General features: G+C 44.2%; 1 protein-coding gene across 1 annotated transcript in view; it reads right to left on the bottom strand.

Moving 5' to 3' along the window:
• Positions 1-22,243: 22,243 nt before the first annotated feature.
• LOC149273990 (uncharacterized) overlaps positions 22,244-23,279 on the bottom strand; it is a 40,737-nt gene continuing 39,701 nt past the window's right edge. The window contains exon 6 of the mRNA XM_089505944.1: positions 22,244-22,286. Coding sequence (XP_089362070.1) covers positions 22,244-22,286 — 43 coding nt within the window. The remainder of the gene's footprint in view (positions 22,287-23,279) is intronic.

The following is a 23,279-nucleotide window of genomic DNA, read 5'->3' as shown; positions in this document are numbered from 1 at the left end:
TATTGTGACTTCAGGGTAGTGCTCTTTACCTGAAAGATTTAAACTGGCCCATTGCAACCTCAGGCTGATGCTCCTTGCCTGAACAATTGAGATGGGAGAATTGTCACTTCAAACTGGTGGTGTGTCCCTGAAGGATTGAGAAAGGTCAGAACTTGTGTATAAGAGTTCTGTCATAAAGGGTAAAAATATTAGGGGTTGGTTATTAAAGTAGGAGTTATAGTTGTAGTTCTTAGTAGGCAGTGTAGAGTGATGGGTTATAGAAAGCACATAATGGAAAGTGATAGAAGGACAGATGGAGTGGCTTTTAGATGAAGGAGGGCGTTTGGAGAAGGGGATGGGGTTGCAGCTGTAGACTGGTTATCAAGGAGGAGTGAAGCAGGTTTGGGAAGACCGCTCTTCAAGGTGAGGCTGTCTGGGAGAAGGGAAGGGAAGTATAGACAACCTTGGTATCTATGCAACCTCTGCTTGTGTTGTTTTAGCTTGGGAACTGGGGGCTGGGTTGAGTGAGTTAAGAAGGGAGCAAGTTCCTTTGGACTTCTGACTTTGCAGAAAGGTGTTAATGGATGTTTCTGCCTGGATTCATCAATAAAGCTTCTTTTGTTTCAAATGAGTTTTATTTTTTGAGCACAGGACTGACTCCAGATCTCACAGTTTGCAAAGTCTCACAGATTTACCTCCAGTGGAGACCCAGGAACAAGAAGAGTGGTTCTGGAGATCCCGGTGGTGGAAGAGCAGGTGCCTTCTTCAGAGGAACTAGGAGCCAAGCCCAAGACTGGGAAACCTCCTGAAGCTCACACCACCCAGGCCACCACTGGAGGATTTGGGTTTCCGGCCCCAGACTGGGGAAAGGAAGGCCGTCGGGGGGCAGAGAGACAGCCTCGGACCTGGCAGTTGGGGAGTCGCTTGATAGCCGCCCCAGGATAGAAGAACCTCAGGTAGACGTTTATCGAATGGAGGAAGACATCAAGGAATTAAAAGACCTTATGAAGTGGATGGTGCCCAGGTTAAAGGTGCAGAGGAGGAAGATGTCAGAGGCGAACCGAGGGCATCTGATGCTCCTTGCCTGAAGCATTGAGACTGTCCCATTGTGACTTCAGTCTGATGCTCCTCACCTGAAGCATTGAGACTATTCCATGGTGATCTCAGGCTCTCATGGATGACTACGTTGGGGCACGTCCATGACATACAATGGACCAGTGAAACGATGTCCATGATATAGGAGTCAGTGTGGCCTTGTGGTTTGAGCATAGTGGAACTACAACTCTGGAGATCAGGGTTTGAATCCCAGGTCCAACATAGAAACTCACTGGGTGACTGGAGAAGTCACACTCTCTCAGCCTTAAGAGAAGGCAATGGGAAATATTTAATAGCAACATTTAAGTATTGCAATTGCTATGGTTGTTGTTACTGGGTTGTTGTTATTGCTGTCTATCTATACATTATGATTTTTATGTAGATTATTGGAAGAAAAAAATAGAACCATTAAAATCAATCAGACACATGAGTCCTACCCAGCCCTCCTCCTCTTGACATGTTTGGAGTGATGAAGGCTGGGGCCAGCCCTAGAACTCCAATCCTAGACCCATTTTCTGGAAATTAAGGGGATGTACAGGCCGCCCCTTTTAGCACCAGATCAGGGCCATGGCAAACACACTGCTTGTTGCAGCTCCTTTTTGCACTATAATAAGGCTACGCTGTGGCCCTGATGTGGCCTTTCTATAGTGCAAAAAGGAGCTCCTTTCTGCGCCAGGGAAAAAGTGCCATATCCACCAACATTGTGGCTTTTCTGCACTACTATGGCACTGTGTTATCTGGATGTAGCGCCAGAGGACTAGCACTACGTCGCCTGTGATGTAGTGCAGTGTGCAGCGTCACACTGGCATAGGAGAAGAGTCAGGGAGTGCGCTCTGCAGACGCCATCTTTGCCCTCATGCCGGCTAAGGATGCTGGTCTCTATGCCCTCAAAGGCCCAGTGAACTGTCTTAGTCTTCCAGCATTCACAAGATTCTCTCTCTGAGGGTTTGGAGGTGAGACTGATAATAGTAATAATAATAATATCATCACTAGTTAATATCCTGCTTTCCAATGGATTTATTTTGAATTTTAGGGAAGGTTCAGGTTTGAATTGCTCTTAGCGCTGTTGAATTGTATTTTCAGTGGTCCGTGAAAGATTGCATAAATGTGTGCACATAAAAACACTTTGTATTTTCTGCAGGTGTGGAAAGAACCAAGATGGCTTCCAGAGGAAGGGAGAGAAGAGAAACAACCCTCAATTCCTCCTTTGTTGAAGAAATTGGAGGAAAGAACACCTCCGGACAGGTTAGTGTCCAGACCTCCTTTTTCGTGGTGGAGCCATTGGGAATTTGACTGACTAGGATGCAATGGGGGTGTTATTTACAATCCTCTGTCTTTCAGCAAAGGCTATTTTGTATTGCAGATTACCTTTTGAGATGTGGCAGTGTTCTTCTCAGAGGAGGAATTGCCACTCTTGAGTCCAAAGCAGAAATTTCTGTACAAAGAGGTGATGATGGAAACCTATGAAAATGTGTCCTCTGTGGGTAAGGACCCATTGCCCTTCCTATAGAATGGGGGCAAGTGCTCTAGAAAGCTACATTGCGTGGGACACTGGTTCCAGTTTAATTTTTATAGCAACATCCTGTGAAATCATGGAAATTGTAGTTTCTAGTTTCTAGAACTGCCCACTTTACACCGGTTCTTAAATCCCTCCACTGGCTGCCCATTAGTGTCTGGGCAAGATACAAGGTGTTGGTTGTAACCTTTAAAGCCCTACATGGCTTGGGTCCAGACTACTTTCAGGAGCGCCTTCTTCCACACAATCCTCCCCACACTGGAAAAAGTCTCCTAAAGCCTAAGAAGACTAGATTGGCTTCAACAACAGAGAGGACCTTTTCTTCTGCCATTCCTAGGCTTTGGAATGACCTGCCAGAAGAGATCCATCACATCACCACTTTAGAAGCCTTTAAAAAGGCTGTTAAGATGGATCTCTTTCGGCAGGTCTTTCTAGAACACTGTCACCGACACTGTTATTGATACCGATACCCCGGCTGCCCTGCATAGATAGAAGTTCTCCCCTCAGCCTCTCCACCCAATCTAGTCTTCACATGTCTTTAAAGAACAAAGGAGGTAGGAAGGAGAAAGATGTAGATGGTAATAATAAGAACAAAAATAAGGAAAAGTGTGATGTTCGTTTGAATTGTAATTTTATTGATTGTATGGTTGTTTATTCTGAAAGTAAAAAGAATTTGAACATTATTTAAAATTTGACCTCAGTATCTGCTGAGGTTTGGTTTCAGGACCCCACTTAGTAACCAAAATCCGTGGATGTTCAAGTCCTATTACAAACAATGGGGTTGTAGTATGATGTGCCTTACATAAAATGGCAAAATCAAGGTTGGCTTTTTGGGGATATATTGAGATGCAGAATCTGTGGATACTGAAAGCTAACTGTGAAATGTTAAAAAGCAGTTGAAATCATCCCATTAAGAGAAATGTAACCCATGTCATTGGACTCATGGAGAAGTGGTCAGAGGGAACCAAGGAGAATGTGTTTCTTTGGTTGGTTTCCCTGGAAAGAACTGAGAATCTTGGCCAAGGAGGGAGTTGAGTCAGTTGAGGCTGAGAGAAGGAGGAGAGACCTCAGGACAAGAGCATTTCTCTGGGTTAGTTTGCCTGTTTCCTATTTTATGTTAGTGTTTTGAATACTGTCTTTCTTACAGTGGAACCTACTCCTGCTTTGTGAAGGCATCACAAGTTGGACTGGTTGATCTCACCTGAAAGCATACTTCTTATTCATTCATTCCTATTGTACATTCTTTGAACTGTATGGTTGTGTTATTTATTACATTTCATCCCACCTTTCTCTCATGGATGGATCTCAAGGTGGCTTAGGATACAAAATAAAGATTGAACAAAAGCATTTTTTAAAAAGAACAGATGCTAGTAAAATAAGGATACTGCTATTCCTTCAGTTGGAAGTTCGTTCTCCAAGATCTGCAAGGGATAATCTACAAATGTTAACTGGGAGGGAAAGAGGACATTGGAGGACAATGGCTTGGAGTTATATCACATAGACAGTAGTGAATGGAGACTTCCATGTTAGTGGGTTGGTGAATCTGCTCTGTCTTTTAGTCTGAGCTCTCTCTGGTGCTGACTCTCTTTTGGAAATGGGCTCCAGCCCCATGGATGAAAACCTGGAGGAAATCCAATGCCCCAATAATATGGAAGTCACAGTCTGGCAAAGTTTACATGAACTGTGTGAAATGTGGTTCTTGCTTTGCTGTTGTCTGTCCTGAATTTTCCATCTCCACTAAATGACCCCAAGATCAAGCAAGAAGAGAGAAGGAGAAAACTGTGTCTCCTTCCACTTTCTCAACCCAGTGCAGAAATGTATGAACCTCTTCCATGGCCATACTTAGACACAGTTTTGCTCCTTAAAAAACACAAGGCTTGTAATCTTTCACAGAAGACATATTATTTGGGAGGCAGTTCAAGAAAAATCCTACCAGGAAGATGCCCTCAATTTCTTTTCTAGGCATAGAGGCTGGTGGGCTTTTTCATCCACAGTCATACGGTGGAGGTGGCCTATGGGAAACCTCCTTTGAACACAGGCAAATGAATAGCTGACTTCAACTTGACCACTAGTTAACCTGTTAAAAGTTTACATGATGAAGAGAGTTCTGCCTGATATATCCTATGATGCTTTTTCTGAGTTTCACTTAATTTGCTCAGGTAAAATTGGATTTATTTGTTAGACTGTTCTTATACAGTTCTCCAGACAAAGGACTTGGAAAGAAGAAAGGTCTCTCCACAAAATTGTCTGGCCTTAAGATGAATGGCAAAGGCATCATGCGAAATGAAGAAGAGACGGCGATCGTGAACCAGACAATTCTTTCTGACCCAGAGGAAGGGATCCAAGTGTGTCTGGGACACTTTTATGCAATAGGTTCTTGGCCTTAGGAGAAAAGACGCAATATGGAAAAGGGGCACGACCTCATCTTTCTACTCTTTGTTCAAATGGACAGGTTTTCTCTGACCTACGGAGTCAAAGCAGCCATTTGGATGTTGAATGCGGATTGGAGGATGACTCACATTTGCCGCTGGGATCTTACTGGCATGGTTACAGGAACATGGATCTCATAGAATCAGACGACGACCTGGAACTAACTGAGAAGGTACAGAAGAAGCCTATGCTCTTTCCATGTGTTTTAGAGTCGGGCAGCATTTTCACATCTGGCTGTCTTGAGAAGATAGTTATTGCTCCCCACTGAGAATTTATCCTTAAAGTAATACAGGGCAGGGCAGAACATTAAATCCACCCCAAACTTTTTACTGAACTCTCTTCCCCCCAATAAATTCAATGCCTTGGACAGTCATGATTAAAACCAACATGGATTCACTGTCCCTCTAAGATGGAAGCCACTAAGGGGGTTGGATACAATGGGACACAGACCTTTGTCTTTAGTGAGAGCCGTTCAATGAATTTTACGAGGCAAGTCAGGTCAGATCTAGGAGTCCAAGTAGACAACAAATTGAATATGAGTCGACAATGCAATGCGGCAGCTAAAAAGGGAATGCTATTTTAGGCTGCATCAATATAAGTATAGTTAGAAGTTAAGAGGTGACATGATAGCCCTGTTTAAATACTTGAAGGGATGTCATATTGAGGAAGGAGGAAGCTTGTTTTCTGCTGCGACAGAGACTAGGACCCAGAACAATGGATGCAAGCTACAGGAAAAGAGATTCCAGCTCAACATTAGGAGGAACTTTGTGCTAATAAGAGCTGTTCAACAGTGGAACACTTTTTCCTCGGAGTTTATTGGAGTCTCCTCGCTTAGAGGTCTTCAAACAGAGGCTGGATGGTCATCTGTCAGGGATGCTTTGATTGAGATTTCCTGCATGGCAGAATGGGGCTGGACTGGATGGCCTTTGGGGTTTCTTCCAACTCTATGATTCTATGAATCCCCTTAAATCTTCCATCATTTTGATATAGTCCATTACTTTATCCCAGTCTTATTATACAATGTACTGTATTCCAGTATTCTTTCACTTTGACACAGGACCAGCAGAGATGGAAATATGTTCCCTTTTCATTTCCGCACATCCAGCACCCATCAGAACAAGTCTTAGATATTTTATGTATATTTTCATGTTTTAAATACCATTGAAAAAAATACTTTGTAATAGTTTTCCGTTAGGGCTTGGGAAGCTGTGTATTTTATCCTCCTTTTCCAGGTTAACTCCCATTCTTCCATCTCAATATCGTGTCCTAGATTTCTTGGTGATTGAACCATGTTTTCTTTAACCACTTCAGATTCCATCTCATGTTTTAACAGTATTGAATACAATCTCCCCACAAGTGAACCTTTCCCGATAGCAAGCACATTTCGTAGTATTTCTGTACTAATTATTTCTAATCCATATGTTTTCATATCCAACAAAAACCTCTCCCTTATTTGCCTGAAAATAAGCCAATTGCATTGTTTACCTTCTCTTATTTCTTCTAATGTTTTTCAATTTAAAACATTAGCTTGGCTTATTGCCTTGCTTATTTATCATTGTATTATTATTATTATTATTATTTATATCGCGCTTCTCCAAACAGATCAAAAGAATCAGTAAAATGCAATAGCAACTTATCATTGTTGCGTCCAAAACTCTCCCAATTCCTCCCATCCACATTAAAATACAATTAAATTCTTAAACAGTTATTAAAACAATTATTAAAAATATAGCAGAGGCAGTTAGAGCAGTTGTTGAACAATTTATTAAATTAATAGGAGATTGCTGTAATGTTAATCTGGAAAGGCCTGCCGGAAGATATACGTCTTGATCGCCTTTTTAAAGCCTTCAAGACAGGTGATATATCAGATCTCTTCTGGAGGCTATTCCATAAACTGGGAGCGGCAGAAGAGAAGGTCCTCTGGGTAACTGCAGGCAGCCTTGTTATGGTTAGCTGCAGTAAGCTTTTACTAGAGGATCCCAGTGTGTGGGGCAGATTGTATGGGAGAAGGGGATCCTGTAAGTAAGCTGGACCCAAGCCATGAAGGGCTTTAAAGGTTATAACCAACTCCTTATACTGTCCCCAGAAATTAATGAGCAGCCAGTGAAGAGACGTTAGTATAGGTGTGATAGGGTCACCTCTAGATCTTCCAGTGACCACTCTGGCTGCCATATTTTGGATTAGTTGAAGTTTCCGGACTTGATATAAGGGTAGCCCTAAGTAGAGCACATTACAGAAGTCAAGATGTGAGGTTACCAGCACATGCACCATAGTTTTTAGGTCTTCTGTTCCAGGAAGGGACGCAGTTGGCGTATCAATCAAAGATGATAGCAGGCACTGTTGGCTTACTTGACATCTGGAGCAATGGATTCAGGAGCACCCCCAAACTGCAAACACAGTCCTTTAGGGGAAGTGTGACTCCATCCAGGACCGGTTGACAGACCTCTATTCCCAGAATAGGACCTCCAACAATATACACCTCGGTTTAATCTGAATTCAATTTCAATCTGTTTTTCCTCATCCAGCCCATTACTGACTCAAGACATTCATTCAGAGTAGAGATGCCTTCTTTCGTTGACACTGAGATATCTCTGGTTGTCATGAGCATACAGATAGCACCCTGCCCGACGCCTCCAGATGAACTCAATTGGCGGTTTCATGTAGATGTTGAATAGCATTGGGAATAGGATGGCGCCCTGAGGAACGCCTGACTTAAGCTCCCTTTTAGTGTAGCAACTATCCCCAAGCATCTCCATCTGGAATCTGCTTGAGAAATAGGACCGGAACCATTGCAATGCATTGGCCCCTATCCCCAGTTCTCTCAGGAGTTCCAGAAGGATGCCATGTTCACTAGTATCAAAAGCCACTGAGAGGTCCAAAAGCATCAACAGGGTCACACTTCTCCTGTCGATACTCAAGTGGAGATCATCTAAGGAGACCATAGCAATCTTGACTCTGTAGCCAATTTGAAGCCAGTTTGAAAAGGGTCTAGATAATCTGTTTCATCCAAGACCACTTGGACTTGAAGAGCAACTGGCCTCTCACTCACCTTGTTTAGAAATGGAAGATGGGAGACCGGTCTGTAATTGTTCATGTCCAAGGGAACTAGGGAGGGCTTTTTCAGAAGCAGCCGTTCCACCACTTCTTTTAAGCAAGATGGAAAATAGCCCTCCCTAAGAGATGCACCTATGATATAGCTCAGTCCTAAGTGCATCTCCTCCTTGGAGGACCAGCCATGAAGGGCAAGGGTCGAGAGGGCAAGATGTCTTCTTCACACTTCCAAGGAGCTTGTCCACATCCTCGATATTCACAGATTCAAAATGATCCAGTATGATCTTATTCACAGAGTCACTGGACACCTCACCTATAGCTTCTGCAATTTGAATAGAATATTTTTACTGTTTCCTGTTTTTATACTATCGTTGTTTAATCCAGTTTTTGTATTGGGATCGGGGCATAGGGATTGATTTCTCTTCGATTTTATTGTAATCTCAATGTATTTTATTGTTGTAAACTGTCCGGTTTCTCAGTGATAGGGCAGGCTAGAAATAAATTATGCTAGCAGCCAAGTCGGCTCTTATTTTAGAGGTTTTATCTGTGAAATGGTCATTTAAAGCATCACACTGATTTGTGGTAGGCTCTAATAATGCATTCTGGGAGGTGGATTTCTGTATCAGGTCCCAGATGCTCCCCACTTCAGCCGTCCCTTTATGCTTCTCTTCCCTTGGCACTATCCCTTCCTCTCTCCTTCCTTCCTTCTCATCCATTCTCTTACATCCCTTCAAGGAGGTCCAAGGCCCTTTCAGCATTTTCCCAGAACCGGGAGGGGGGGGGTAATCTTTCTGGGGCTGAGGGTCTTTCTGCTGGTCCTCCATCACAGGGTTGTTGTGAAGGAAAATCCAGATCTTGGGGGCCGCTAAGCCTAGTTCCCAGGTTGCCAGGGAGGTGTCCCTCTCCCCAGAAGGGTCTTGGGTCCCTCCGTCTGCCTTCTCTTGGATGTGTCCTAAATTGGGGCTCTTCTCTCCCGTCCAGATAGAGCCCCTTCCCCCTAGACCCCAGGGAAAACTCCTCCCACCTGAAAAATGTTGTTTCCAATGCTATCCTGTGTGGTGCTCTTTATTTGGCGCAAAAATATTCTCCAAATGAGGTATCAGAATGGAGGGTCTTTCCTCTGCCTCACTTTCCAGGAGGGAGAGGGCTCCTCAAAGCCCCTTTTACATTTGGATCCTGATCCCCTCCATGGCCATGTCTCTCTCCAAGGCTCCCTCCTGCCCTCTTTTCTCAGAATAACCCCACAAGTAGCTGGGCCCCAAGGAATCCCCCGAGGAGGAGGCAGGGAAAGAAAGAGGGAAGGGAAGCCTGGCAGCCCCCTGCCTTTCTTTGGAGGAGAAGAGGGGCTGCCTTCCTTCGTATAACTCCCAGGGCCCCCCAGAAGACCCTTCAGCCATTCCTTGTCCCCCATGTCCATCCCTCAGAACAGACTGTGAGGGAAACAATGGCTTCAGGTCTGAGACTGCGCATGCACACATACATCCAAAGGCCCCTTCTGATCATGCACAGGGAGCATCAGGGCCTTACTGCTGGTACTGTTTATTTCACTGGCAGCCTTTGAGGGAAGTGCGCCAAAGGTTCAGCAGCTTCCCTTTCCTTCCTTCCATTCTTCCTTCCTTCTTTTGAGGAGCCCAGGAAAGGCAGGAAAGGAAGGCTTTGCTTTGGAAATAGTCTCTCTGTGTATACTGTATGTACAGGTTTGTGTGTGTGTGTGTGTGTGTTTGCCTCTGCTGTTCTTATGGCTGGGAATGGAGCTGAGGACTGAGGAGAGAAGAAAGTGCCAGTTTTATGCAAATGCAGAACTTCTGTGCATCAAAGAGTCGAGTGTGTTGAAATAGCAAAGAACTTTATTGAAAACACATAGTCAGAAATTAAGTATTTAAACCAGAACTGCCCACTCAAAGCCAAACAATACATCAAAACCCCAAACCTACAACTCCACTCTCTTCCAAGCCTAGCTCCCACCCACAATTCCCACCATCTATCTCCCACTATTAACCAGCCCCACTTTGCCATCCTTCTCACATACACAATCTCTCCCTGCCCCAGACATTTGAAGAATCTAGCTCCCTTTCTGTTACTACTGGTCCCCAACTTTCTTCAGCCAACATTTCACATTGCTATCATTGCTATTCTAGCTAGCTGCAACAAATCCCAGCCCCCCATCTAGCTAACCTATACCATGACCCATAATCCCCAGTCAAACTGATAAACCAAAGCAATTATCTATACTAGTAGCATTTAAAACCTAAACTTAACATAACATAACTTTAAAACATATACACACACATGGACAGAAAAAACATACAAATAAAACCATAAGGGCCTTTTCTTAGCACTGCCCGACTGAAACAGAATTTTTGTATTCCTTCTTTACAAAAATAATGTTTGTTCACTGCTTGAATGTGTGTGGCTCCTGTCCTGTGTAGCCTCTCTGGTGACTGAATAGGCCTGACCTCCAAGAAAAGCATTTTCCACATTGCTGGCATTTGTATGGCTTCTCTCCTGAGTGGATTCTCTGGTGTGTCAGTAGGGTTGACTGCCGAGAAAAACATTTCCCACAATGCTGGCATTTGTATGGCTTCTCTCCTGTGTGGATTCTCTTATGTGTCACTAGGTGTGACTGCTGAGAAAAACATTTCTCACAATGCTGGCACTTGTATGGCTTCTCTCCTGTGTGGACTCTCTGATGTCTCACAAGGCCTGACTTCAAAGAAAAACATTTCCCACAGTGCTGGCATTTGTATGGTTTCTCTCCTGTGAGGAGTCTCTGGTGTGTCAGTAGGTTTGACTGCCGAGAAAAACAGTTCCCACAATGCTGGCATTTGTATGGTTTCTCTCCTGTGAGGAGTCTCTGGTGTGTCACTAGGTTTGACTTCAAAGAAAAACATTTCCCACAATGCTGGCATTTGTATGCCTTCTCTCCTGTGTGGATTCTCTTATGTGTCACTAGGTGTGACTGCTGAGAAAAACATTTCCCACAATGTTGGCATTTGTATGGCTTCTCTCCTGTGTGGACTCTCAGATGTATCACTAGGTTTGACTTCAAAGAAAAACATTTCCCACAGTGCTGGCATTTGTATGGCTTCTCTCCTGTGTGGACTCTCTGATGCTTGACAAGGACTGACTTGTTAGCAAAATGTTTCCCACAGTGCTGGCATTTATGTAACTTCTTTCTTTTGTGGACTCTCTCATGACTGACAAGTTCTTCTGTAAACAAGAACAATGACAGACAAGACTGAATCTCAGCATTAAGAGAGGAAGATGTTACTCCAAGATTTAGCCCCACGTTCCCCCCTCCCTATGTGAGATTAAATCAATTTGGATGCGTTACAGTCATGCCGAAAGTACACGCTCCGCACATATTAGGGTTAGGAAGGTACATACTAGGGTTAGAAAGGGACGTCTATTCTAGACACCTCTGAACCCTAGTACATGCAGAGCACGTACAAAATGGCAGCATCCTTCCATACGGGCGCCGCCATTTTGATGTCGCGGACGCATAGCGTCTGGACATCGCGCGGTGGAAGTGATGCCACAAGTGCACAACTAGCACCTCATGGCACCACTTCTGGGGTGCAGAAAGAAGCACCATTTTCGAGCTTCTTTTTTGCTGCGTCCAGGAACCACGCCGTTTGACCGCTGCGGTTCCCGGATGCAGCAACCAGCAGCGCCGGCAAACCACCACTTTCAGGTGGTCTGTAACGTGCCATAGTGGGTGTGAGTGACCTAAGCATAATCCTGTTCTGGATGCCCCAAATCCATATAATGATTGTATCCTTACTCCTAGGTGCTAGCAAAGAAGAGATTGTAGGTGAACTGCCATAAGGAAATCAATGGAAGCAGATAGTCAGACAGTTGAAAAATATTCCAATAACTACATGTAAAAATACTTTGATTGAAAAGTGGCATCATTTCCTGTGAGACTGCCATAGACCAGTGTTGAGTCAGAGCACATGGCATGATGCAAGCTAACTGCAGAGGATGCTTCATGCTGTGTGGCACCAAGAGATGACTCACAACCAATACAGTATACAGCTCACATGCGGATTGATGTGGGTTGGAGTTGTGTGTACAAGAGATTGTGAAGTTGATGGAAGTTGGAGAGGAGAGCTGGTACATATTTGTTTTCTATTGCAACTCAAGCTAAAGAACCTCCAAGGACTTGGAGGAAATCAACTGTGTCTGTGAGTTATTTTTTAAGTGTGGAAAGTGGTTAGTGCATTGCCAATACCTATATCTGGAGATTTGCTTCTGTTCTGGCTGTGTTATTGTTGAGCTCTGGGAGTCAGAGCCAAGAAGGACCTAAAAGCCGGTGTGATAATCCTTTTTGGCTGAAGCATTTCCACCAAGCACCCATTTAATTTAATTCAGTTTCAGACAATTCTTTCCCCACACAAAAAACTTTCTAAAGCAATTTAAACCTTTTTTAATGCTCGCTTTCTGCCCTCAAGCAACAATTTCAGTATAAATAGCAGCCCCAACTGGCTGTTCTTAAGCGTCAGTCCAGTTGCAGACAGACCTTCTGTTGATTTACATTGCTACACACTTCTCTACACTTGCCAGCCCCACTTGCCATTGAAATTACTGTCTTCTTTCCTCATACTGGACCCGCAGCAATTGGATTCGAGATCCATCTAGGTCAGTGATGGCGAAACTATGGCACAAGTGCCAGAGGTGGCACTCAGAGCCCTCTCTGCAGGAACGTGTGCCATCACCCCAGCACAGATTTTGCCAGAGTTTGTTACTAGAAAGCCAGAGGGACATGGCAATTTGCAATAAATAAGTGGCTTTTGGGTTGCACTTTGGGCACTCAGACTCTAAAAGGTTCACCATCACTGATCTAGGTAATGTATTACCTTTAGCAAAGCCTCACACTATTCACCACTCCCACCTTTGTTACCTAGTTTGTGTGTGTGTGTGTGTGTGTGTGTGTGTGTGTGTGTTTTACTTTCCCTCTAAATAAAACACAAAAACATATTTGAAATGCCTCTGGAGTTCTGTGTGTTTCCCGGCCTGGTATAGTTGGGATGAATGAGGTAACTCTTGCCCTAATATCTCTTTTGAGCTAAATATGAATTTCCCCTAAAATCATAGCACAATGATGGCGAACCTTTTTAGGTTCATGTGCCAAGGGGCGGGGCTTCTGCCCCCTCGGAATGGGGCTGTGTGTTGGGGCGGGGCTTCTGGCCCAGGGGATGTGGCTTCCACCCTCTAGGTGGGGCTTACCAGAGACAGCTGGGGGTCAGCAAAGGCCCATGAGGGGGCAGAGGTATGAGCACAGCCCCAGTCCTCCTCTTCCCGGACCTTTCTTCACCCCAAGGGGCTCTCTGGAGCCCTTTGGGCATGAGGAAAAGCAAAAGGGGAAGAATAGGAATGGGCAGGGCCCCTCTCTTCCTTCCAACAGATCTTTCCCTGCCTTCCAAGTGCCCCATTTGGGACACCTGGAGGGCAGGAAGGGTAAGTGGAGAGATAGGTGGCTGGGGAGCTCACCTGCCTCCCTCCCCCTGGATCTTTCCCTGCCCTCCAAGTTCCCCGTTTGGGACACTTGGAAGGCAGGAAGAGTAAGTGTAGAAAAAGAGGGTTGGGCAGCCTCCCTGCCATCCTCCCCACAGACATTTCCCTCTCCAAGTGCCCTCTTTGGGAGACTTGGAGGGCAGGAAGAGTAAGTGGAGTAAGTGGAGAGGAAGGGAACAGGGCAGACCCCGTGCCTCCCTCCCCACGGACCTTTTCCTGCCCTCCAAGTGCCCCATTTGGGATACTTGGAGGGCAGGAAGGATAAGTGGGGAGGAAGGTGGTTGGGCAGCCCCCTCCCTCCCTACAAACCTTTCCCTGCCCTCCAAGTGCCCCATTTGGGGTACTTGGAGGGCAGGAAGGATAAGTGGGGAGGAAGGGGGCTGGGCAAAGTGCCACTTCTGGCACGCGTGGCATAGGTTCACCATCACTGTCATAGCACTTGTGAGTGTCCTCCCCAGACTCCAGCATTTCGAGTGACAAAGAGCCTCTGGAATCAACCATGGACCTAAGCAAGCTCAGGTTGGAAAAGAAACATTAGAGAAAAAGGAATTTATGTGTTGCCATTTTCTCTCTTCATAGACATTGCTCATAACTGCTAAATGGAACCCCTAAATATGTCTGAAAAGAAGGGTCTGAGCCGGTTCTCACCAGTTCAGTTCTTAAAATCTGTCAGGTTGGTGGTTGCCTCCCAATCCCCAAGGCCTCTCTCCTGGCCCTTCCCAGAAGTCCCTTCATCTCCGCACAGAGCTAGGAGATCCTGGCTTTGCTCCTGCCTTCCCCTCCTGGCTCCCAGAGGCCTGAGCCCCTTCCCTTTCTCCCTCCGCTCTCCAACCTTCCCTCTTGCCCATCTGCACTGCTTCAGCATTTCACCTTCATCATCTGTTCCCTGCCTTTCTGTTTTTCATATTCCCTCCTTCTCTCTGTCACAGACACACACCCACAGAGTGTGATGCATAAAAGGGACACTTTGAGGCCCATTTGTTGAGAAAGGCAGTATAATCAATATACAAATGATTCATTGGGAAAGGCAGAGCAAGGAGGCTGGGAACTGGACTCGAATTTTGGTGAGGATCAAGCACCAGAGAGCAGCCTTAAAACAGCCTAAAGACATCTCTAAGACAGGGATGGACTACTGTCACATGGGGGGGGGGGTCATATTGGCTCCCAGGGGATCTCAGGGGCACCCCCACATTGTATTGCCTAAAAATATGGAATAATGTTTTGCCCCTCAGTATCCCATTGCATCCCTTTGGGGAAGTGGAGGCCGTTTTACCACTGTTGAGCCCTCGCTGATCCATTGCATGGCCAAGGGAGATATTTTCCCCAAGAACCCTCTCCAGAGCCTCAAAAGGATGGAAGAGGGACCAAAAAGGGTAGGAAACTTGCTCAGCGATGTGCTAAGTACCATTTGGGTGAGGAAAGCATTAATCTCCATGCTTCCTTCCCACAAAATCCTAAGTTTCAGAGTTAAAAAGTCCTTTGCTTGAACCAAAAGGTTTATTGAGAAACTCCGTCAGAAGCATCCATTAAGATGTCTAAGCAGTCTCTGAAGAGTCGAAATCTTTTCCCTCCGTCATTTACTATCTCCACACTCCTCCCTTTCCTCCCCCTTCAGCCTCTAACCAACCCAGCTGCCAAGGTACCTCTTGCCTTCTCCTTCCACCGTTCTCATATGCCTCTCCCCCTGGGGCATGCCTGCCACCCAAATCTCACAAACCAGGCAGTTAATAGCCTCCACAACTGATTCCCTTCCCCCAAGCCGTTCTAGGCCCCATTATACTTACCTACTATTTAAAACTACTAACATTTAAACTACTAACAATTCCCCCCTAAATCCCAATACCATTGTGGATCAACCACAGAAGCTGGTTCGGAAAATTGGCCGTTTACAATGGAGTATTTAGTATCCTTATAAAGTGGAGAGCAATAGTGCCTCACTAAACCACAAATTCAAATATTCTACAGGATGTTGCTATCTCAATTAAACTACACTTGACAGGGATCTAGGACTCTCAGTAGACCATAAGTTGAACATGGGCCAAGATAGTGATGCGGCAGCTAAAAAGGCCAATGTCATTCTAGGCTGCATCAATATGAGTATAGTTTCTTGATCAAGTTAAGTAAGTGCCACTCTATTCTGCTTTGGTAAGGCCTCCCTTTGAATAATCCTGTGTCCAGTTCTGAGCCCCACAATTCAAAAGGATGTTGAAAAGTTTGAACATGCCCAGGGGAGGGCAACCAAAGTGGTGAAGGATCTGGAAACCATCAAGCCCTATGAAGAATGGCTTAGAGAGCTGGGTACGTTTAGCCTGGAGAAAAGAAAGTTAAGAGTGGATATGATATCCATGTTTAAATATTGGAAAGGGTCGTATTGATGGAGCAAGCTTGCTTTCTGCTGCTACAGAGAAAAGGAGACACCACAATGGATGCAAGCCACATAGAAAAAGGTTCCACCTGAACATTAGGAGGAACTTTGGGACAGTAAGAGCTCTTTGACAGTGGAATATACTCCCTTAGAGCTTAGTGGAGTCCTCTTCTTTGGAGGTCTTTACACAGAGGCTGGATGGTGCTTGGAATGTGTATTCCTGCATGGCAGAAGGGGGTTGAACTGGATGGCCCTTGTGGTCTATTCCAACTCTATGCTTCTATAATTCTAGTGGAATCATAGCACCATGATAATTTAGCATAAAAGGGACCTCAGTCTTCATAGAAAGGAGAATGGATTACGGTTCCTTACCCACAGAGGCCACATTCTGATAATTCTCCATCATCACATAACTGTACATCAGTCTCTGTTTCTTCGTCAACAGTTTCCATTCCTCCTCAGTGAAATAAACCGCCACATCCGCAAAGGTCACCTGAAATAGAAAATAGCCCTCATCCAGAGAGTGACTAAGCAAAAGGGGGGGAAAGCACATGGTTCATCCCAAATATTATTTCATTACTTCACAATTCAGTCCAAGAAATAAACTTTAAATTCTGTCAGCAAGAGAAAAAAAAAACTACTGCCTTCAAGATCCAGTTTGTCTCGAATCCTTTCAATATAATATACACTATAATAAACAATATAATTTAGGCCATGGCTGGGATATAGAGGATGGATTATGATACTCACTATCCCAACACATACAGAACATTTAGCCACCAAAGAATTATAGTGCATTTAGACATTTCTTGCCACATTTCAGAGGCAAAAGTTAAGTTTAAAAAACTGTTCTGGGGAGCACTGTGGGCTTGAGGGCCACTGGGCCCACCCCATATTTAGACCCAGAGATGTTCTCCCATATCCCCCAACATTTCACAGATGGGAAAAGGAAGACACATGTGGACAAGCAACACCAAAAGGTGCTCAAGATGGCCAAAAGTTGTTTATGATGAAGATCACACAAGCTAGGAAGTGCACAACAGTTTGCTTTTGCTTCAGCCTCCTGAGAGCAACTGGGACATTTTTAAAAGCCCCTGAAAAAGTGGGGCGACAGAGGATTAACCAGGACTGTCTCTGGTAAACTGGGAGAGTATTTTCTTCATTTGCTTTCATGAACTGGCCCAGCAGTGACACAGAGGAAACTGATAGTCAAGAACCTTGACTCACCAAAGAGTTCTTGTACCTCTGCATCCTCTTTCTCTTGGAGCCCAACTCCCTCCGCTTGGCCTCTGTATCGGCCATCAGGTGGGCAGGGGTCCTGGTGGTCTTGCACTTGGGTCACTTCCAGCAAAAGGTGCCCCAAAGCTGTGTCCAAGGGGACCGAGATGAAGTTCCTGAGAGAAGAGACCAGAGATTCAAAAAAGGACGCAGATTGGATCTCTTATAAAGAATCAATGCAAATAGAACTGGTTATAGAATAAAGACACAAGAAGATCCTAATGATCACGGTTATGATCTTTCATGGTTCTTTTACAGACAATTAAAAGAGCTCTTCCTAATGGATAAAAAACAATATGGTATTTACAAATCAGACTCTGATCTGGAACAGGAAATAATGTCGAATAACGATGACTTATTAGCAAGACTTTATAATTGTACAGAAGAAGTTATTAAAGAAAATGTGATGAGATGGTCTCAAAACTTTGGTTTTGCAATTGAATTAGACCATTGGGAATACACTTGGGAAAAAAGACTGAACTATACTTGCAGACAAAACATCAAAGAGAGTTAATATAAAACATTTAGATGGTATTTAACACCAGAGAGAATAAGCAAGATGTATAAGAATTGCAGTAATTTGTGTTGGAAATGTGAAAAGGAGCAGGGCTCAATCTATCAAATGCTTTGGACTTTGGGAAAGCGATACAACTTTGGAAGTTGATTTAATTTGAAATTAAGAAAGTTGTAACTATATCTTTTAAAATCTCACCTGATTTTTTTTTCTTTTTCTTAATAAAATAGAACAATCCATAGGGGGGAAAAACATGGCAAAATATTATTTTATATATTGTCAGCTGCAAGAATAGTGTTTGCTCAGAGATGGAAAACTAAAGATATACCTTCAAAAGAAGATTGGATATTTAAGCTTCAGGACATGATGGAAATGGACAAAAGAGGAATTAGAAACGAACCATCAAATTTATATAAAAGAGACTGGAATAATATAATTGAATGTCTCCAGAAGCATGGAGGGAAAATGCTACTTTAGAGACAGAACTAATTTAAGTTGAAGTGTTTTAATTTATTCAAAGAAATATAACAGCTGTAAAACAGAAGTATGTTGGGAGGTTAAAAGCCCAATGGTGTTTAGTTTAATCTAATTGGAGCGATTTTGTATCAACTGTTTTACAATTTAAATGAGGACTGCAAGAGAAAATAAATGATTCGTAAGGATAAGTATAAGTAGAACAATATATATTTACTTTCTACTTATTAACAGATAATTAAAAATGAATGAGACAGGAATAAAAGTTAGTCTAATAGTTTGGAAGCAGCGGATGGTAAATGCGAGTAATAGGTTTGTCTTCAACCCTCAGTGCTATGGAATCCTGGGATTTTACCTTTGGACACTTAGCCTTCTCTGCCAGAGAGCTCTGGTGACACAACGAACTACAAATCCCAGGATTCCACAGGAAGGAGCCAGGAGAGTTAAAGCGGTTTTGAACCGGATTATTTCTGCAGTGCAGATACAGCCTGAGTCAGTTGTAAAAGGGTAGAAGCACCCAAGTCTTGTGTTTACCTTCCTAATAAGGGATTTCCTTTAAAAGAAATAAGCAGTTTGCTATTCTGTCTCATCCTTATTTTTGTTGTTCTTGTTTGTTTCTATGTTTATTTGGGAATAATATGAGATGGTCTGGTCTGCCTCCTTCCTTCTTCCCTGAAAATCTATTAATAAGAAACTGGGGAGACTTTTAAAATCCAATGTTTGTGAAGAAGAAGAAGAAGAAGGCTTGTATGAAAACTATCCTCTCCATTTCTGATCCCTTTTAAAACCCATGTTCCCCAGAAAGAGCAGAGCTTTGTAATAAGAAAACCCTCTCAGAAAAGAGACACAAAAGACACACAAAGAGACACTCTTCCTCCCTTTTGGCCCAAGGAGCCTGGCCTCCTTCTGACTCTGGAGCCTCAGGAGAGAAAGAGAAGCCTCTGTTCAACTGAGGTCTCAGAGAAGGTTCCGGAACATTATTCCCCACAGTCCCAAGCAGCACAAAATGGCCACCAGAACACAAAATGGATGCCTCTGCATCAGCGCTTGGCAGTTGGCAGTTTGAGGCCTTCAGGGAACCCAAAATGGAGGCTGAAAGGGCCCCAAAGTCAGAAGGGTCCTCAAACAGGATTTCCAAACCTTAACAACACCTAAAATGCCAAAGCAAAAGAACATTCCCAGAGTTCCATAGCACTGGGCCATGGCCATTACAGTGGTGCAAACCAAGAAGGCCCAGTGATGGTGGCATTGATGATGATTAAGGTCTGGCAGCAGCTCTATCCTCAACCCCCCAGGCCTGATATCATCATCATCATCATCATCTTTGCTACAACATGAGAGTCACCATTAAAAGCATTAAAAATCTCCTTTGGGGAGTCCCAGTCTCCCACCTTCAGAGAGAGTGGGCCTTGCCTAGAAGGACTGCTGGGCCTCCTTCCTCCCCTCCTTAATGGCAGTGGCCAAAGGAGAGCAGCAGCAGCAGTAGACCAAGCCAGGCCCAGCCAGACCTCAGGGCAGCAGTGAAGCCTAGTGGTTCCAGGCCTTGTCTCTCTGCTGTCACTTCACTCCACTCCCCTCTCTCTCTCCTTCCTTTCCTCCCTTAATGTCTGTCTGTCTCTTTCTCCCTCTAAAACTCTGCTCCTCTCTTGCTCTTCTGTGAGCAGAGCTAAATAGAGAAGCTGAAGCTCCGCCTCTTCTTGAAGCTGGCCAATGGGGCAGAGCAGCTGGAAGACCCCGCCCACTGCCCCAGACTCACATTTTGTGTTCTGGCGGCCATTTTGTTTTCCAGCACCCATTTTGTGCTGCTTGTGTCTGTTGGGAATAATGTTCCGGAACCTTCTCTGAGGCCCCAGTTGAACAGAGGCCTCTCTTTCTCTCCTGAGGCTCCAGAGTCAGAAGGAGGCCAGGCTCCTTGGGCCAAAAGGAAGGAAGTGTGTCTCTTTTCTGAGAGGGTTTTCTTATTACACAGCTCTGCTCCTTCTGGGGAACAAGGGTTTTAAAAGGGTCCAGAAATGGGAGGATAGTTTTCATACAAGCCTTATTATTATTATTCACAAACATCAGGCTTTGGCTTCTAAGAGGAGGACTACCCCTAAAAAAAGGCCAAAAGTGGCTCCTTTGGGAGGTTTTAAAAGTCTTCTCAGTTTTCCTATTAAGAGATTTGAACTCATGAAGGAAGTTGACAAACCAGACCATCTGATATTACCAAGAATGAAACAATCAAATATAGAAACAAACAAACAACAACAAAAATAAGGATTAGACAGAAAAAACAAAGTGGTTATTTTTTGAAAGTAAAACCATAATTAAGAAGGAAAAACCAGACTTGGGTGCTTCAACCCTTTTACAACCAGCTCAGGCTGTATCTGCACTGCAGAAATATTCCAGTTCGAAACTGTGTTAACTCTCCTGGCTCCATCCTATGGAATCCTGGGATCTGTAGTTTGTTGCGGCACCAGAGATCCATAGCCACCCCAAAGCAAAGCTCTCCAGGGCTCTCTTGGTCCTCCTTTGCTTGAGAATACAATCGGCCCCTGGTATACGCGGCGGATCCGTTCCGGACCCCCCCTCGCATATACCAAAATCCGCGTATGCTCAAGTCCATGCGCACCGACATTGGGGATAAAAGTCCCTCTCCCACCCTCCCCAGCTTTTTCCCTCCTCGCCGCCACGGTTGGAGGAAAGGTCACTTTGGGGTGTTGTAGGTCTTCCCAGAAAGTGGAAGTGAGATTTCCAGACACACAATGCACCAGTGAGTCCTTTTTATGGGGACTGTGTGTACATGTTGTTTATTAGAGCTTTGTGAGATATTTGTTTCACTGAGTTTACAAAATGAATTTACATATGTCTTCACATCCTAAAAAATGAGCACAATCCAGGATGCAATCTTCCCTCATAAAGCTACACAGAAGAAGCAATGGAAATACAGAATAAACTTAGATATCTAAAACAAAGGAATTTTGAACAAGCGAACAAGTCAAGAAGATGGCTTGCCAATAAAATAAAGAAGTTAAAAGAACAAAACATCATAACACAATAAAAAAAGATTCGACATTAACATCTGGCCAAAATAAAATTAAGAAGACCTTTTAAGAATTCTATGCTAAACTGTATAAAGGATCTCAAACGTCTAGAGCTAAAATAGATGGGTTTTTGGAAATTAGTGTGTTTAAAGTGGGAAAGAAAGTTAAATATCTAGGAATCAACTAAACAAATAAAAACTCAGATCCATTTCACAATAACTATGAAACACATGGAAGGAAATCAGAAAAGACCTAGAAAAATGGGGGAAATTACACTTATTGCTATTAGGAAAAATATCACTGATCCAAATGAGTTTCCTTCCTGAAATGCTGTTTCTGTTCCAAGCGATACCCATCATCCAGAATGAAAATCCATTGAATCTAAGGCAAAAGGAAATCTCAAAATTCATTTGGAATAAAAAAGAGCCATGGTAAAAATGAAAATACTTTGTGATGACAAAAGTAGAGGAGGACTTTATTATGCTGCTTGTTGTTTAGTTTGGATTAGAGTTAAAGAAGGAACAGTTGTTATGTCTGGAGGGTGAACATTTCAGATTTGGGTTGAATGGATACCTAATTTACGGCAAAGAGAAAGTTCATAAAGAAAGCTCAAATCATTTCATGAGAAAAGCTCTATTGAAGATCTGGGGAAAACAAGTGTAGAATATGTCCAAAAATACCTTTATGGTTGTAGTAAGGTACTCACCCAGGTGGAGAGAGCTGAAGGGGCTAAGGGCAGCCAGGTGGTGGAGGTTGAGGGGAAGGAGGAAGTTAACCCAGAGGTGGAGCCAGTGGAGGAAGGAGGAGGAGCTGGAAGGACTATAAAAGCAGAAGGGCTGAGGCGTGCGGGGAAAGAGGATGGATGCGGAAGAGCTGTTCGGGCAGCGGCGGCCGGGGAAGGGAAAGAACAGGGTTTAAGGAGGCCAGAGAGGGACAGAGTCCCTGTGCCTCTTCCAAGAAGGGCCCTACGGCCAAAGCAGAGACCCCAAGAGGAGGAGAGGCTACAGAACCCTCAAGAGGAGGGAGCCTGGGCTTTTGCGGGCTCTAGGGAATGGACAACCAGAGACCTTGAGGATTTGGAGGATGAGTGGTGGAGTCCACATGAGAAGCTTTGAGAAACAAGCCATGTCATAATGGGAAGTAGGAATGTCTGACTTGAAGACTGGACTTTATGTTTTGAGTTATCATCTACTTGATACGAAGCTATTTTCTTATTAAAGGTACAGTTGTACCACACTTGCCTGAGTAAGCTTGTTGTGCATGTGGGAGAGAACATAAGGGGAGGAGTCTGTTTCCTTGCAAGATGGAGTCTGCTATGCCAGCCCCGCCCACAGTGGTGTTTGCCGCATGAGGCTCTTTTCAGGAGGAAAGGTATCCAGAAAACTAACTGGTTAAGATAAAAGGATGTAATGAAAGAATCGCAAGGAAAACTAGAGATCAAAACACAAGAAGAACTTAAAGAATCTGGCCTAGATTGTCACTGGTCTCTTTATCGTCAAATGAGGGAGAGGTTTAAAATAGATGTGAAATTAGAAGGAATACAAAATGAAAAGTGGGAATTGTGGAAGCCATGCTCCATGTTCATTCCATGCCTGATGAGAGTGTTGGGTGCGAGGCATTGGAGAAGCATCCAGCTGTGTTTCTCTAGCCAGAAGCCAAAGGAAGGCATTCTCCTCTGAGGGCCACTGGGGAGGTCAGGAGGTTTCAGCAGATGATGCGCTCATTTCACATCTAGCTACAGAGACATAGCCAGGGTCCTCTCCAATTCCCCATCCCCTGACCCCCCTCCACTCTCACAAGGCATGGAGTGTCAGGACCATGGTGAACAGGTCTCAGGAAATGACATGCATGTGGCCACTAGGTGGAGCTGTTGTGGAAGTCATTTATAGCTCTAGTGGCAGTTAGATGTCTCAGCATTTAAACAGTGCATCATTGGAATGTTGATGCAACTGTCAACTGTCATTCTCAACTGTCACTGAGGAAGAGTCAGACAGTGTGTGCCTCAGAGTGGGTTGTTACTGGTGTGGGTGGTGTCGA

This window comes from Sceloporus occidentalis, unplaced genomic scaffold (assembly GCF_023333645.1).
Source record: "Sceloporus occidentalis isolate IW3139 unplaced genomic scaffold, rSceOcc1.0.p SCAF_354, whole genome shotgun sequence".
Lineage (NCBI taxonomy): Eukaryota > Metazoa > Chordata > Lepidosauria > Squamata > Phrynosomatidae > Sceloporus > Sceloporus occidentalis.
This window is presented reverse-complemented; position numbering and strand designations above follow the sequence as displayed.